The sequence below is a fragment of the Lepus europaeus genome, chromosome 6 (assembly GCF_033115175.1).
Source record: "Lepus europaeus isolate LE1 chromosome 6, mLepTim1.pri, whole genome shotgun sequence".
Taxonomy (NCBI): Eukaryota; Metazoa; Chordata; class Mammalia; order Lagomorpha; family Leporidae; genus Lepus; species Lepus europaeus.
The window spans coordinates 65,293,762-65,310,069 of NC_084832.1; the positions used below are offsets into that span (position 1 = coordinate 65,293,762).

Sequence of the window (16,308 nt, forward strand, 5' to 3'; positions counted from 1 at the left end):
GTTATATTTATTTTACTTTCAATTACTGCAGAACCAAGAACCAAAACTTGGTATTTATGAGGTAAACACATTCTTTAACCAATATGTTTTAAATACCTGGATTCAATTTTAATTGGAAATGCTAGTATGAATTAATGAAATATTTTCTTTTTAGGAAAAAAGTTTTTGTGTAGCTCTGTCTACTGAAAAGGACTGAAAACAATGACTAGCTCAACAGCAGTGATCACCCCTTAAAATCCATATACCATTTCCTAATACATGGAACTTGAGCTGATTCCAAACTGAAGGCAAAAATATCCAAGCTTAGAACAAGCCGTGACACTAGAAAACAAAGAGCTTTCAAGCTTTTAAAGTATAACTAGTTTATTAATCACCCCTTTTATTTCAAAAACTATTAACTGTACCCCTTTCAAATCTAATCTCTCCTTCTTCCTCTACTAATCAAAACCCCCAAATTTTAGGGGGAACATAGCCACCAAGCTGAGATTTTAGTTTTCACTCTGCCTTGTAGCCGAGTTCTCGCTGATGGACTCTGATCAGAAGTGTCATGTGTGTTATGTCATGCTCACACTAGGAAGTTGCCTGCCCTCTACACTCTTGACTCCTTCCTACAGGCTAGAATTCAGTTGTTAAGATACGTTGCAAAACCAACATCAACAATTAAGATGAAGGCAAAGACAGAGCAATAAAGTAGTAGGAATCTAGGACAATCACTTGGTAGAGAACCATCCCACCTTTGACTACTAAACTATTCTGTGGTGTGAAAGAAAAAGCTTTTTATCTTTTTAAAATAGTATTATGGGACCGGTGCTATGGGGTAGCAGGTTAAGCCACTGCCTGCAGTGTTGGCATCCCATATGGGTACCGATTCGTGTCCCAGCTGCTCTACTTCTGATTCAGCTCTCTGCTATGGCCTGGGAAAGCAGTAGAAGATGGCTCAAGTTAGGAACTTCTGGCTCCTTGCTTCAGATTGGCACAGATCCGGCCATTGCAACCAATAGGAGAGTGAACCAGAGGATGGAAGACCTCTCTCTCTGCCTCTCTTTCTCTCTCTGTGTAACTCTTTCAAATAAATAAATAAATCTAAAAACAAAACAAAACACTATTATGGTTTTCTCAACTAATATCCTAAAAAATACACCTTGCCCCAAGTTTTTCAGAATCCTTGAAGGTTCAATTAGATGCCTGTCAATTTGTTATACTTTATTGCACAAAACGTGCAAAGAGGCACTGTATGTGTGTTATGGGCAGGAAAGCACACATTCTAATCAAACTAATGCTAAATGCCTTCATGATTCACTTAGAAGGCTGGCACCTCCAGCTCAAGTCCCAGTTACTCAAATTTGCTTGGATAATGTGAATGGGAAAAAAAACTTCAAATAAAATTTTAACATTGTTAGTATAACTATTTCTTAAATCCCATTCCTCAAATATAACACAATTTTAGATCTTAAAACAATAACAATAAACCATGTTCAGTAGTGACAGACCTTTACAGATGCATTTCAGTTTCCTCCTTCCCAACAGATACAGCAATAGTTCTAAGACTGAAGACTTGATCCTTCAAATGCCTTTCTCTCCCTATGGTTTTACCCTCTAACAATCCCAACTCCTTGGTTTTTGTTTTTTGTTTTTTTAAAAAATTATTTCCAAGAAGAACAATTCAGATTTCAAGAATTTCCAAACTGAAATCATCTGGTTGAAGATAAGTTGACTATAGAGACTTGTCCATCCTAGAATTGGTTGCTTGGGAAACTCACAACTAAAGAACTAAAGAACTACTACACTATTATTGTGCCTTCACTTCTGCCAAGTGTGAATAGTGTTATGAAAAAGAAAAGAACGAATGTACTAAATACAGAATTGATCTCTTTTAAATGACTTTGTTTTGTTAATTTCATCTCAATTAAGCGTGTGTGTGCATGTGTGTGTGTATATATATATATACGTCTATAAATATATATACACACATACATATAAATCATTAGCAAAAGCAAAGCCAGTTAAGGAAAAGTCTCAGACAGTACAACAAAGATAGAAGTAGGAGAGAAATGATTTAAAAAAAAAGAAATCAATTCAGAAGTTTGATATTTACAAAGAAAAAAAGAGACACAGGAGGGGGAAAACTGTCCAAGAAATAATACAACATTTCTGAAAGTTAAACTCAAACTGAAAGGCCCTTCAGGGTCTGGCGCCGTGGCACAGTGCGTTAACACTCTGGCCTGGAGCACCGGCATCCCACATGGGCGCCAGTTCTAGTCCTGGCTGTTCCTCTTCCAATCCAGCTCTCTTGCTATGGCCTGGGATAGCAGTGGAGGATAGCCCAAGTGCTTGGGCCCCTGCACCTGTGTGGGAGACCTGGAAGAAGCTCCTGGCTCCGGATTGGCGCAGCTCCGGCCGTTGCGGCCAGTTGGGGAGTGAAGGCGCAGCTTCGGCCGTTGCGGCCAGTTGGGGAGTGAACCATCAGATGGAAGACCTCTCTCTCTCTCTCTGCCTCTCCTCTCTATGTGTAACTCTGACTTTCAAATAAATAAAATAAACCTTAAAAAAAAAAAAAAAAAGAAAGGGCCTTCCAGGAACCTAGCACAATAAATGAGGAAATATCTATACTACAGATCATCATCTCTTTAAGTCTAAAAACTTCAAGAGAGAAAAAAACTAATAAAAACTCTACAGGTCACAAACAGAACTAAGAATCGAATTTCATATATAGCAACACTTGAAGCTGTAAGCGAACAGAACATTGTCTTAAAGAGAAACCATTTCCAAACTAGAAATCAGAAACCACAATGATAATCAATAAAATAAAAGGCTATAACAGACATTAGCAATTCAACAATGCTTTAATTTACCTCCCATATGAACCCCTTCTCCTGAAGCTACTAGAGAAGAATGTGCATCATCAAAAGGAGGGCATTTTAAAAAAAAATCAAGAAATATGGCAATACAGGATCTAGGAAATAGGAGAAGTGGATTTGGGTGTTTGAACTATCTGTTACACGTTCCCATCCTAAACAGAAGTGCCTGGCTCCCAGGCCCAGCTCTGCTCCAACTCCAGGTTCCTGCTAATGCGCGTCCTGAGAGGCAGCAAGTAATGGCTTTAGTAGCTGGGTCCTCGTCTCCCACATGGGAGACTCAGACTGTGTCCCAGACACCTAGCTTCAGCCTGGCCCAGCTCTGGCTGTTGCAGGCATCTGAAGAGATGCAGCAGGTGAAGATCTCTTTCTTTCTCTTTTTTTCTCTTTGCCTCCCAAATAAACATAAAATAAAACTTTTCAATAAAAAACAAATTCTCACACTAAAGTATAAAGAACAATGCACTTGAAATAAAATGAGAAAAATCAACGGTAAAGTCCCAGCTCTTACTTGGGAATCAGTTTTACTAAAAGTCATTTCCTCCATTCCTACAGAACTGAAAATTAAGATATAAAATTATTATGTGTACAATAAAAAGTGCCTATACTTGTTTTCTTATACAATTAAGTTTATACTTGTTTTCTTATTTATTAAGCTCAATTTCATACATTATTTTCACAACCAGGAATAAAACAAAGTAGCACAGGGGCCAGTGCCATGGTACAGTGGGTTAAGATGCCACTTGAGATACCAGCCTCCCCCATGAGCACCAGTTCAAGTCCCAGTTGCTCTACTTCTGATCCAGCTCCTTGCTAATGTAAATGGGAAAGCAGTGAAAGATGGCCCAAGTGCTTGTAAGCCTGCCCCAACATGGGAGACACACATGGAGCTCCAGTCTCCTGGCTTTGGCCTGGCCACTGAATCAACAGATGGAAAATCTGTCTTTCTCTCTCTCTCTCTCTCTCTCTCTCTCTCTAATTCTGCCTTTCAAATAAATAAATATTATTTTAAAAGAAAGTAAAATAGTAAAGAAAAAAACTTCATAATTATTTCTAAAAACAGTACCACAGTACCTAGTCATAGCAAGCCCTAAATATTTATTTTTAACAACTTTACTAAGGTGAAATTATCTGTCATAGAGTCCAATTCAATAATTTTTTTTTTTTTTTTTTTGACAGGCAGAGTGGATAGTGAGAGAGAGAGAGACAGAGAGAAAGGTCTTCCTTTTTGCCGCTGGTTCACCTTCCAATGGCGGCTGCGGCCGGCACATCACGCTGATCCAAAGCCAGGAGCCAGGTGCTTCTCCTGGTCTCCCATGCGGGTGCAGGGCCCAAGCACTTGGGCCATCCTCCACTGCCTTCCCGGGCCATAGCAGAGAGCTGGCCTGGAAGAGGGGCAACCGGGATAGAATCTGGCGCCCCAACCGGGACTAGAACCCGGTGTGCCGGCGCCGCAAGGCGGAGGATTAGCCTGTTGAGCCATGGCGCAGGCCCAATTCAATAATTTTTAATAAATTTACAGACTTGTACAACTGTCACCACCCTGCAGTTTCAAGACATTGCCAAAACCCTAAGATCCCTTTTGCCCATTTGTAATCAGTCCCCACTCTATCCTCAGGAAATCACTAATCTACTTTATGGACATGCCATATAAATACAATCACAAAATATGTGGAATTTTGCATCTAGTATTTATTTATCAAAAAGATAAAATGACAGAGAAAGAAAGACAGAGAGAGATCCTCATCCTTCATCCTTCATCTCAAATGCTTGCATCATCTGGAGCTGGGCCATGCTGAAGCCAAGAGCCAAGAACTCCACCCCAGTCTACCATGTGGATTACAGGACCCCAATCATTTAGCAGAGAGCTAGACTGGAAGCAGAGCAGCCAGGACTTGTACAAGCACTCCAATATGAGATGAAGGCATCACAAGCAGCAGCTTAACCTACTGCACCACAACACTTAGCATGTTTTTTAGCTTCAAACAAGTTGTAGCATTTCAACAGTTTATTCTTCATTGCTAAATAGTATTCCAAGTTACTCCATATATCTGATATAAATTAACCCATAATTATATCATCTTTATCAAAATGTAAAAACAGATAAACTGACAAAACTGTTCCTCATATGTACAGTAATGTACATATATCTACTATTTCTCTAAAATGCAAATCCGATCATTTTTATCTAAAATCTTTTCAATGGTTCCCACTAGCCTATAAGGCAAAGCCCAAGCTTCTTGGCCAACCATACGCACGTGGGCCATGCTAACATGTTCAGTCTGATTTGCTGCTATTCTTAAACATTTTACAAACTAATAATACCGAGGTACAGGAGCCCCCCAAATTCTCTTCTGCTATTTTTTGCACCCATCAACTCAATCATATCTTGAATTAATCTTTTAAATCTCAACTCAATGCATTTCCCAGAGGCAGTTTCTTATTTTTCTCAACTATACCATCTTATTAGCTTATATTTCAATCATGTTACATTTTACTCCATGCCATAACTTTCACCAATCTCTCTAAACACGCTCATGACCTAATGTCTAACCTTGCATCTCAACTTCATTGCTGCTCAATAATTATTTGTTCAATTAAATTGAATAACATTCCATTAGTGTTCATAGTCTGCTTTATTAAGGAAGATCAATTGCATGGATAAAGTCTACTAGAAAATGAATGTGAAAAGGACCTAACAGAAGCAGTTACCTCCAAGATCTAAGGCAGTAGTATACAAAATAGAGTGTACTCCAGGGGCGGGTACTGTAGCCTAGTAGGCTGAGTCACTGCTTGGGACACTAGTATCCCCTAGGTGCCTGGGATTTATACCAACTGTGCTTCCCAGCTTCCTGCTAATGTGTACTCCAGGAGGCAGCAAATTATGGCTCAACTGTTTGGGTCCCTGACACTAGGTGGGAAAACTGAATGGAGTGCCTGGCTCCAGGCTTCAGCCTAGTCCACCCGAGATGATGCAGGCATTTGAGGAGTGAATCCAGGGATGGAAGATACTTTCTTTTTATCCCTCTCTCCCTCCATCCTTTCTACGTTTCAAACAAATTAATGACTTAAGAAAATAGAGTATACTCCAGAGGTCAGCAAACTATGGCCCATCAGCCAAATCCAGCCTATTTTTGTAAACAGAACTTCATTACACACAGCCACATTGACTCATTTAACATACTGGTTATGGCTGTTTTTGCCCTGAGGCAGCAGACTTGGTTAACTCCAACAGAGATCATATGGGCTGAACACTTCACTCTCAGACTCCTGGTATGAATCAGGATTCATACTGTGCAGAAACAAAGTATCAGAACTTCCTTCACAAGTTTTTTTCACCTCATCTTTTCAAACTTCTATTTTCAGTGCAAATGTTTCATAAATGTTAACATGGAAGTCATATATTGTTTAAAAATGTATACACGTTGGGATGGTATTGGTGTTCAATCTAAAAAAAAAAACCACTCATCCTTCCTAAGTCTAAGGACAAGTTTGTTTTTTTTTTTAAAGATTTTATTTATTTGAGAGGTAGTGTTACAGACAGTGAGATGAAGAAAGAAAGGTCTTCTTTCCATTGGTTCACTCCCCAAATGGCCGCAACGGCCAGAGCTGTGCTGATCCGAAGCCAGGAAGCCAGGAGTCTCTTCCCAGGGGCCCAAGCATGTGAGCCACCTTCTACTGCTTTCCCAGGCCATAGCAGAAAGCTGGATTGGAAGAGGAGCAGCTGGGACAATAACCGGCACCCATATGGGATGCTGGTGCCATAGGCGGAGGATTAACCTTCTGTGCTACGGTGCCGGACCCAGGACAAGTTTTAATAGTTTACTTATATTTACCCATAAAGGTTATTACATGGGGCTGGCATTGTGGTGTAGCAGGTTAAGCTGCTGCCTGTAGCACCGGCATCCCATATGGGTATCAATTCGTGTCCCGGCTGCTCCACACCTAATCCAGATCCATGCTAATGGCCAGGAAAAGCAGTGGAGGACGGCCCAGGTGCCTGGGCCCCTGCACCCAAATGGGATATCCGGATGAAGCTCCTGGCTTCTGGCTTCAGCTTGGGTAAGTCTTGGCCATTGCCATCTGGGGAGTGAACCAGTGGATGGAAGACCTCTCTTTTTCTCTGTAACTCTTTCAAATAAATAAAATAAATATTTTTAAAAAGGTTATTACATAAACAACTGGGTTCTGTAAGTGCTTCAAATCATAGACAAAGGACCTAGAATTAAATGTTTTAAAAACTGAAATGCTCAAAACATCTCTAAAAAATCTGTTCATGATACTGAGATTATTACTTAAATGATACAGGTAGAACTAATATTTTTCAAGTCAAATACAATAAAATATGAACTATGTAAATCCAAACTGCTTCAAAGGATGTTTTTTAAGTTTATTACGACAGATCAAATGCAAACTTGTGCTAGGAACCCCTGAATTTCAAATGCCTGATACATCATCGGTATTTGATAGGTACACAAACTAAGAGAACAATTTGCTAGCTAATTTTTAAAATCTATCTGGTCTTAGCGACTTAATGCAATTTTGTAACCTAATGGTTACAAAACCTAATGGTTAGCTATAGCTAGCTGCAAGGCTATTTGTTCAAGACAACAGACCCTAATCTAAGGCTCTGAAGATGAACAGCCCAGTAAATAACAGATTCCTCTCTTTCTAGATCTTAAGCTTAGTAAGGTGATTTCTAACAACTCAAAAGTTGGAGTCTGATCATCATCATCAACCCACTTTATAAACTCAAAGTTAATTTACCAATTGAATCTGGATTTCTCAGGTTACGATTGTCATTCTACGTTGAATTGGATTCTCCAACAAATAGTCACAGCCCCCAGAGAGAACTACACTCTACTCTGCTCACCTTTAAGGCTTTTTCTGAGGCCTTCTGAGATGACTAGCATCAGACTTTTGAGGAAGGCTAGCCATTAGACAAGGTTTTCCCCACGATCTGACTGCTTGAAGTGACATCCAGGATCAGGTCGATCCTGTATCCAGGAATCATGACCCTCCCTGAGGCACCAGTCATCATGAGACAGTCAGTGCACTTTGGCACTTCTTGAAAATCACTGGGCTGCGCCTTTAGCTGAAAGGAAAAAAAACATCAAAACCACAACAAACAAAACAAAGGGGGGAAAATCAGTAATTCAATCTGAAAAGACAGAACGTGGGGAAAAATACACAAAAACAGCCTTGTCTAGATCAAAATGTAGTCTTGCCTTGATATAAAGAGCATAGTTTGAGTATCATTCCAGTCACTGCACAAGATTTCTTCCTAATATGCAAATCTAAAAAATTTTAAATCTACTGTATTGTATCTAAAAAGAACTGAAAGTTGAAGTAAAATAACTATAAAAAATCCATACAGCTAAATAAGTATAACTTAGGTATTTATAACCTACTAGCAGTAAGGCTTATATGACTGTGATGCCTAACATTTTTATTCTCAAATTGAAATCTCACTTACAGGGGCATTAAATACCCAAAAAGGTCGAGTTTAACAGCAAAGTACCAATGCAGTTAAAATCAATCTACTAAGTATTCTTAAATAAAAAATTAGACTTGTATGCTCTTCAACTGACTGGACACTAATACAAGGTATACCCCCATTCACACCCTCCATCCCCACACGATGCTCTAGTCCTAGCATTCTGTTAATTTTCAATGTTGATGCTTGCTTGAAACAAGCAATTTTAAATGTTCACATCATAATATCCTTAAATTTTTTAAAAAAATTGAAAAAGCTGATGAATAAATAGGATGACTTAATGTTTATTTAACCTACTTAAAAATTCCATCTATCAGAATCGAGAGATAAAATTATTCATTTCTATTTTCAAACAAGAAGTTATTTTCCTAAGAAACAATACCAAAGGGCAAGAAAGGGGCCAGCACCATGGTATAACAGGTAAAGCTGCCACCTGCAGTGCCAGCATTCCATATGGGTACCAGTTCAAGTCCCAGCTGCTCCACTTCCAATCCAGCTCTCTGTTAGAGCCTGGGAAAACAATAGAAGATAGCCCAAGTGTTTGGGCCGCTGCACCTGCACCTGGGCTGTTACAGGCTTGTTCTTCCCATCTTACCACCTTCAATCAATCTTCTTTCACCTTGCTAGCAGAATAACCTTACTAAATACAAAATTGACCATGTGACTCACCTACCTAAAATCTTCCACACTTCCCCTGCACATTAACAGAATGAAGTCCTATCTCATTATGGTGGTATTATATGTCTTCTACTGTATTTCAATCATCCATTCCTCCCACCTATACTTCCCATACTCCTGACATACAATTTAGAATCTCCTAATACATTGTGTTCATGTCTTAATACTATCACATACTGGTCCCTCTTCATGAAATGGCTCTACTCCTTCCCATCCCCTCAAATCTTAGCTTCTTTCTTCATGCTCTTCCAGAACTTCCTGTTCATTTCTTCCACAAGATTTACCCCAATGTGTTACAAGTGTTTATTACTTCCTTGTCTTCAAGGATGTCATGTTTAGAGGCAAAGGCCTTGCCTGATTCCTTCTTTGTGCCCCCAGTATTTAGAACATAAAGAACCTAAATATAAGTGCATGGGGCAGTTACTATTCTCATACATAGACAATATCACTATGCATCACAGGGAAAATTGTTGCAGAATTAATCTATTTTTAATGTTCATTTCCTCATCTTTATTTGTTTGTAGGCAAGAGCAACAGGGCAAAAGAGCAAGATCTTCCATCCACTGGTTCACTGACCAAATGCCTGCAACAGCCAGGACTGGGCCAAGCTGAAGCTAGGGGCTGAGAATGCCATCCAAGTCTCCCACATAGGTGGCAGAGACTCAAGCACTTGGACCATTACCCACTGCCTTCCAAGGCACATTGCCAGAAAGCTGTATAGAAAGCAGAGCAGTCAGGACTTGAACCAGAACTTGAATATGGGAGGCCAGAGTTAAAAACAGCAGATTCACCTGCTATGCCACAATGCAGTACCCAGATTTAAAAATAGTTTGTCAAGATATCCATCAACAGATAAATGAATAAAATGTGATATATGTACACAAACAATTAGTCAGTCATTTTGTAAAAAGAATGACTTTGCCGCAAGATGGATGGAACTAGAGGACACTATGTTAAGCGAAATAGCCAGACACAGAAAGACAAAATACTGTGTGTTCTCACTCACATGTGGAAGCAAAAGACTAGAATAGAGGATACCAGAGGCTAGGAAAGGGAGAGGCTGGTTATCAGGTACGACTAGTTAGGTAAGAGGAATAAGCTTTAATATTCTATAGCACAGTAGAGTGACTACAGTTAGCAGTAATTTCTTATATATCCCAAAATAAAGGGAAGAAAAGACTTTGAATGTCCCCAACACAAAGAAATGATAAATGTCTGAGGTGATGGAATCTAACCATCATGATCTGATGATCATTACACATTCATTGTATACAAGTATCAAAATATCATCTGTGGGGCTATGGCATAGTGGGTAGGGCCATAGCCTGCAGTGCTGGCATCGCATATAGGTGCTGCTTCAAGTCCCAGCTGTTCCACTTCTGATCCAGCTCATTACTAAGGTCTGGGAGAGCAGCAGAGGGTTGCCCAGGCCTTGGGCCCTTGCACCCACATGGGAGACCCAGAGGAAGCTTCTGGCTCTTGACTTTGGATCGGCTCAGCTCCAGCCATTGCAGCCCTTTGGGGAGTGAGCCAGCGGATGGAGGACCTCTCTCTTTCTCTTGCTGCACCTCTGCCTCTCTGTAACTTTAGCTTTCAAATAAATAAATAAATAAATAAATCTTTAAAAACAAAATCACCTGTGCTCCATGAATGTGTATACTTATGTATCAATTTTTTAAAGAGGAAAAAATTCCATTTGTCTTTTAATCATTAATCGATGATACAAGGCATAACTATAGATCCTTGCCACTTACATTGCCTAAAATGATCCATAAAAAAATCACCGATACCAATCTACAACTCAGAGATTAAACTTTTGTCTCAACTTCTGAGGACCTACAAATTGAAATATAAATCCCAATGTACAACCTTTTCAACATCTACCTGGTTTCTATAAAGAAACACATTCCTTACTGAATATCTGACCCCCCAGAAGTTATAAAACTAGTTGTCCTAGTTGGCCTTAAAAAGCTGGGAAAGCTACTAAGAAAGCAAAACTGTTATCACCACAACTCAATGGTTTAGTTTGTCTGCAAATATCTTCTCTAAAACATTAGCCTCCAGGGCAATCATAATGTCGATAAAGAGGTACAGAAGGCCTCTTCAGCATTTGGAAATCTCAATATTTGAAAGATAATACTACTCTTAGCACTTTCAAGGAAGAGAAAAATAGCTGCTACACTATCCTGGGAATGTCATTCAACACTAAGAAGGTACTGGCAGGATTTCTTCTGAGCCACTTTATTGAGCAATATAGTTAGCCACCTGTTTTGGAATCATAGTACTGAATAGTTTTCCATTGCAAAGTAGTACTAGAGATGATCTCTGCAGGAAATAAAAACCATAATGTTTTCAGTAAGTAATATAATTTGGGTGACTCTACCAAAACATTTGAGCTATCAGTAATATAACATAATGAATAGTACCTATGAGCATTTGGCCACATGTATGTTTAACAACATCAAAGATAACTACTTAGAAAGGTAAGCAGTATAGTTTTTTTATGTTTTAGAATTCAAAGTCATATCTAATTCACTCCCTGTAAGTAAAAATATTACAATCAGTTTTATAAAATAGCTACACTTTTTAAAAAATGAAAAAAAATAATTTCCAACCCAAAAGATCATCAAAAGTCCTAAACAGTTATTCAAAAATGCTACACTAGAAACATCAGAAAATAACCCAGACTTTTATTAAAGGAAGCCCAAGAAGATAATTAAAGTCATGAATTTAAGTAAAATTATACACAGCTCAGGATTTTCACCCATTATACAACTTCTATTACTCTTTTCTCCTAATTCCTAACACATTTCTAAGAGATAAGCTGTCACAGGATTTTCCTAGATTCCTTTGACAAAAAAGTTATACAAAATTAGGTCATTTTGGCCTGTATGTAATTAGCCAACTGAAGGACAACAGGACATCAAATTTTTCCATTACCTATTTTCTAGGCTCAAAACAACTTTAAACAAGGCTTCTTTATCATTTTCAGAGACATAAGCTATCAATCACATCCTATATCAAATCACCCATATGGTCCTTGGATTTGGTTAATTAAATTAAAATATACTGTAAAAGTTCACATGACATAGGATTTGACACATACATAAGATGGATAATAGGGGCCAGCACTATGGCGAGGTGAGTAAAACTGCCGCCTGCAGTGCCAGCATCCCATATGGGCACTGGTTCAAGTCCTAGCTGCTCTACTTCTGACCCAGCTCTCCGATATAGCCTGGGAAATCAGCAGAAGATGGCCCAAGTCCTTGGGTCCCTGCACCTAGATGGGAGACCTGGAAGAAGCTCCTGGCTTCAGATCAGCACAGCTCTGGCTACTGAGGACATCTGGGTAGTAAACCAGGGGATGGAAGACCTCTCTCTCTGCCTCTCTTTAACTCTGCCTTTTCAAATAAATAAATAAATCTTTTTTAAAAAGATAGATAATGTAAATCCTTCCCTACCACGTAAGAACTAACTACCAATGCTTAGTAAATATCTACTTTATTATTCATAAAACTGCTTAACATGCTATTCCCTATAAGACTGAACTTTTGAGAACCAGAAATCCATCTTGTTCATCTTTGTTATTCTAAAAACGCTCTGGTCAGAAGTCATGCATGGAACACCGAATGAGTAAAAAACAGAATACCTGTATTACACTTGTACACAAAGCTTAAGTTGGCAAGCAAGAATTCAGGTAAATAGAAAGTAAGTTTTAAGAACACACAAAGATGAAATGAAATGAAGAGGCAGTGTGCATATCAGGAAAAAGGCACTAGTCTTGAGGGGGCTGGGATGTCTTGAAATTTAAATTCTAATCTGAATATTGGCAATAACAAACACTATCCCTAAGCAAATCCCTTTTTCTCTCTGGATCTCAATTTCCTCATTTGTAAAATAAAAGGTAAGACTAAATTAGCAGGCGCTATGGTATAGCGGGTAAAGCCGCCTGTTGTAGTGCTGGCATCCCATATAGTGCCAGTTCGAGTCCAGGCTGCTTCACTTCCAATCCAGCTCTCTGCTATGGCCGGAGAAAACAGTAGGAGATGGTCCAAGTGTTCAGGCCCCTGTACTCGCATGGGAGACCCGGAAGAAGCTCCTGGCTCCTAGCTTTGGATCAGCGCAGCTCCGGCCGTTGTGGCCATCTGGGGAGTGAACCAGCAGATGGAAGACCTCTCTCTCTCTCTCTTTGCCTCTCCTTCTCTCTCTCTCTGTAACTCTGACTTTTGAATAATAAATAAATAAATCTTAAAAAAAAAAAAAGACTAGATTAGCTTTATATTTTCTCATATGATCAAAGAATGATTTTAAAGCAGCAGGAATACTTATTCCTGAAAAAACAGCACTAACAGAACAGTTAATATATCACGTCAGATGACATGACTGTTGAGCAAAGTGTCATACGGATAGAACATACCACTCCATAAATAGTAATAGGTCACACCAACAGCCGCCACACAGTCACCCATGAATTATATATACACATCCCTAATGTTCTGGCAAAGGCAAAGGTTAGGAGATTGGAAGAGAAGATATAAAAACAAAATTCTGCTTATTATTCCTTAGTAGAAATTACAACAATATTGATCATATATAGCACTCATAAACATGCATATGTATACATACAAAAGAAAATCTTTGTTTTTCTATGAACTGAAAGGGGTTTTAAAAAATGAATCACATAATTTAGGCCGGCACCGCGGCTCAATAGGCTAATCGTCCACCTGTGGCACCAGCACACCAGGTTCTAGTCCCGGTTGGGGCGCCGGATTCTGTCCCGGTTGCCCCTCTTCCAGGCCAGCTCTCTGCTGTGGCCTGGGAGTGCAGTGGAGGATGGCCCAAGTGCTTGGGCCCTGCACCCCATGGGAGACCAGGAGAAGCACCTGGCTCCTGCCTTCGGATCAGCGCGGTGTGCTAGCCGCAGCGCACCAGCGCGGCGGCCATTGGAGGGTGAACAAACGGTAAAAAAAGACCTTTCTCTCTGTCTCTCTCTCTTTCTGTCCACTCTGTCTGTCAAAAAAAAATTTAAAAATAAATAAATAAATAAAAAGAAAAAAAATGAATCACATAATTTAACTACTTGGGTGAGTACTTTGCAACATTTCTCCACATTTTAGCAAAAATCAAACTTCATCAACATACACATCTGGGGTACATTTGCAAACTGCCACCCAAAAAATGAATCTAAAGATACTCCCACACCAAAACAACTCAGAGGAGTACATTCCATTCATAATGAAAATAAACCTCTCCTTAAAACAAATGATCCTTCTACTTCATAAAAAAGTAACAATAATCAATTTTGAACTTGATGACTATGACTATCACATTCAACTCAACCACATCTATACTTAATATTTTTTAAAAATATAAAGTATGTTCTCTGGACTGAGCTAAATATTGTAGAAGATAAAAGTAAAAGATCCTTGCCCACAGGAAAATCTTCCCAATCTTGCTAGCAAACACATAGGTACATTTCTCCAATATCCTTTCCAAGGAAGGACCTAGAAGAGGAGTAAGCAATTCTAATATGCATATATATTTCAAGAGATTTTTAAGATAAAAGAGATCCTACAAAACAAATTTTACAATCCAGATCCAGATATATGGGAACAAAATATACTGTAGCCTAAACAACATTTCAAAGGCAGTAGACTAAGCACCTTGAATGGATAACCTCACATGTGAAGAATATTTCACAACAGAAAACAGAAGTAACTTTTCAACTGAAACCCTTCAGGATAAAGACAAAATAATCAAAAGACTTCTAATGTATACAAAGCAAAACTGAATGAAGATGTTAATTACCATGAGTTCTATTTAGAGGGAAACATCAACATGGAAATTTCAAATTTAAAGTGATATTTCTATTGCTTATTTACATATATAATTCAATGTCTATCTATTCCTGATAGTGCCAGAATCATAACTGGCTCTACATGTCAGGTAAGACTAAGAAAGTCCAAAACCCATTAAGTTCAGCTATGGAGTGTTCCAAGGCTACGAAGTACACAGTATATAATCCACCTAAACTTTTCAGCTTATATCCTGAATTCCCTTTAATAACAATGGCTCACACAAAACAACTCTAGCTCCCTTCCCCAAATCAAGATAAGGAAATCATAGTTCTTTACTGGTTCTAATACCTCATGACAGAGCAAAATACTACGCATTTTTCTTTACAGTCTACCACATACTTGCATATACATTATTTCACTTCAGACATCCAAGAACCTTAAAAGTAAGCCAATTACCTTTATTTCATAGATAAGAACAGAAACTTGGGGAATTTAGGTGAATGGTACAAAAATCTATTGCCAGAAAAGTAACTGAACCATGTGTCCTGATTTCGAGTCCAATTTACATTACACAATGTCACACAAATGACATTAAAATCTATACTTTTCCCATTCAATCAAACCCTTATGAAAGTCACAGGAATTAAAAAGTAAGATTCTAAAGCAAATGCAAACAGTAAAAAGAATAGTCTAAGCAATCATCTTTCTACATCAGTAATATTAAAAATTAAACACAATGTCCAAAATCAGTTTGAATACTACAATAAAAACACCTTAAAGTTAAAATTAAAAATAAAAAACTTGCATTCACCCTCCTACTACACCACACACAACATCTCTATAAAATGTATGCTGGGAGAAAACACGTAGGGGGAGCTATAAATTATTTAGACTGTATTTTACTTAGATAAATAAAAATGCTCAAAAGTCATGACTTTTCCTGTCTTAACCCACTCTTGGGTTTGCTGCATGGCTGTCTTGGGGGCCCACAGTAGAATGCACATGATAATCTACTGAAATATGGAAAGAAATTATTAGAATGCTGTTTCCATTTTTTAAAACCTAAAATAAAAATTCATTTTACTAAAATATACAATAATGCACTAACACTGTCCCCCTCATATAAACTCCATAAGCAAGCATGTAATAGAGGACATACAAAAAATTTCACAGAAGGAACTCCTATATAAGAACATATGGAGGCTACCCCTTTAAACAAAAAAAGTAAATGGATCCCAAGAGACAGATTCTGGACTACATCAAATAATCAAAGAGAGAACCTATTCAGGGTGTTCAATATCCTACTTTGCTTACACAAATAAAGATTTTTTTCATCTGCATCTGCATATTCCGTGAGATACAAGCATAACTTACCTCTTCCTGTACCCCACTGGTAGTAGTCAACTTGCTCCCATCAGTAATTGTGATAATTATTGCTGGCTCCAAGAAAAAAGGGTTTCTTCCCTAAAGTAAAAAAAAA

The 16,308-nt window shown here is 38.5% G+C and overlaps 1 protein-coding gene across 3 annotated transcripts in view; it reads right to left on the reverse strand.

Annotated features, from left to right (window-relative positions):
* INTS6 (integrator complex subunit 6) overlaps nt 1–16,308 on the reverse strand; it is a 105,067-nt gene that overhangs the window by 66,419 nt on the left and 22,340 nt on the right. For all 3 annotated transcript variants that reach the window (XM_062194246.1, XM_062194245.1, XM_062194248.1), the window contains exon 4: nt 16,203–16,292. In XM_062194246.1, coding sequence (XP_062050230.1) covers nt 16,203–16,292 — 90 coding nt within the window. The remainder of the gene's footprint in view (nt 1–16,202; nt 16,293–16,308) is intronic.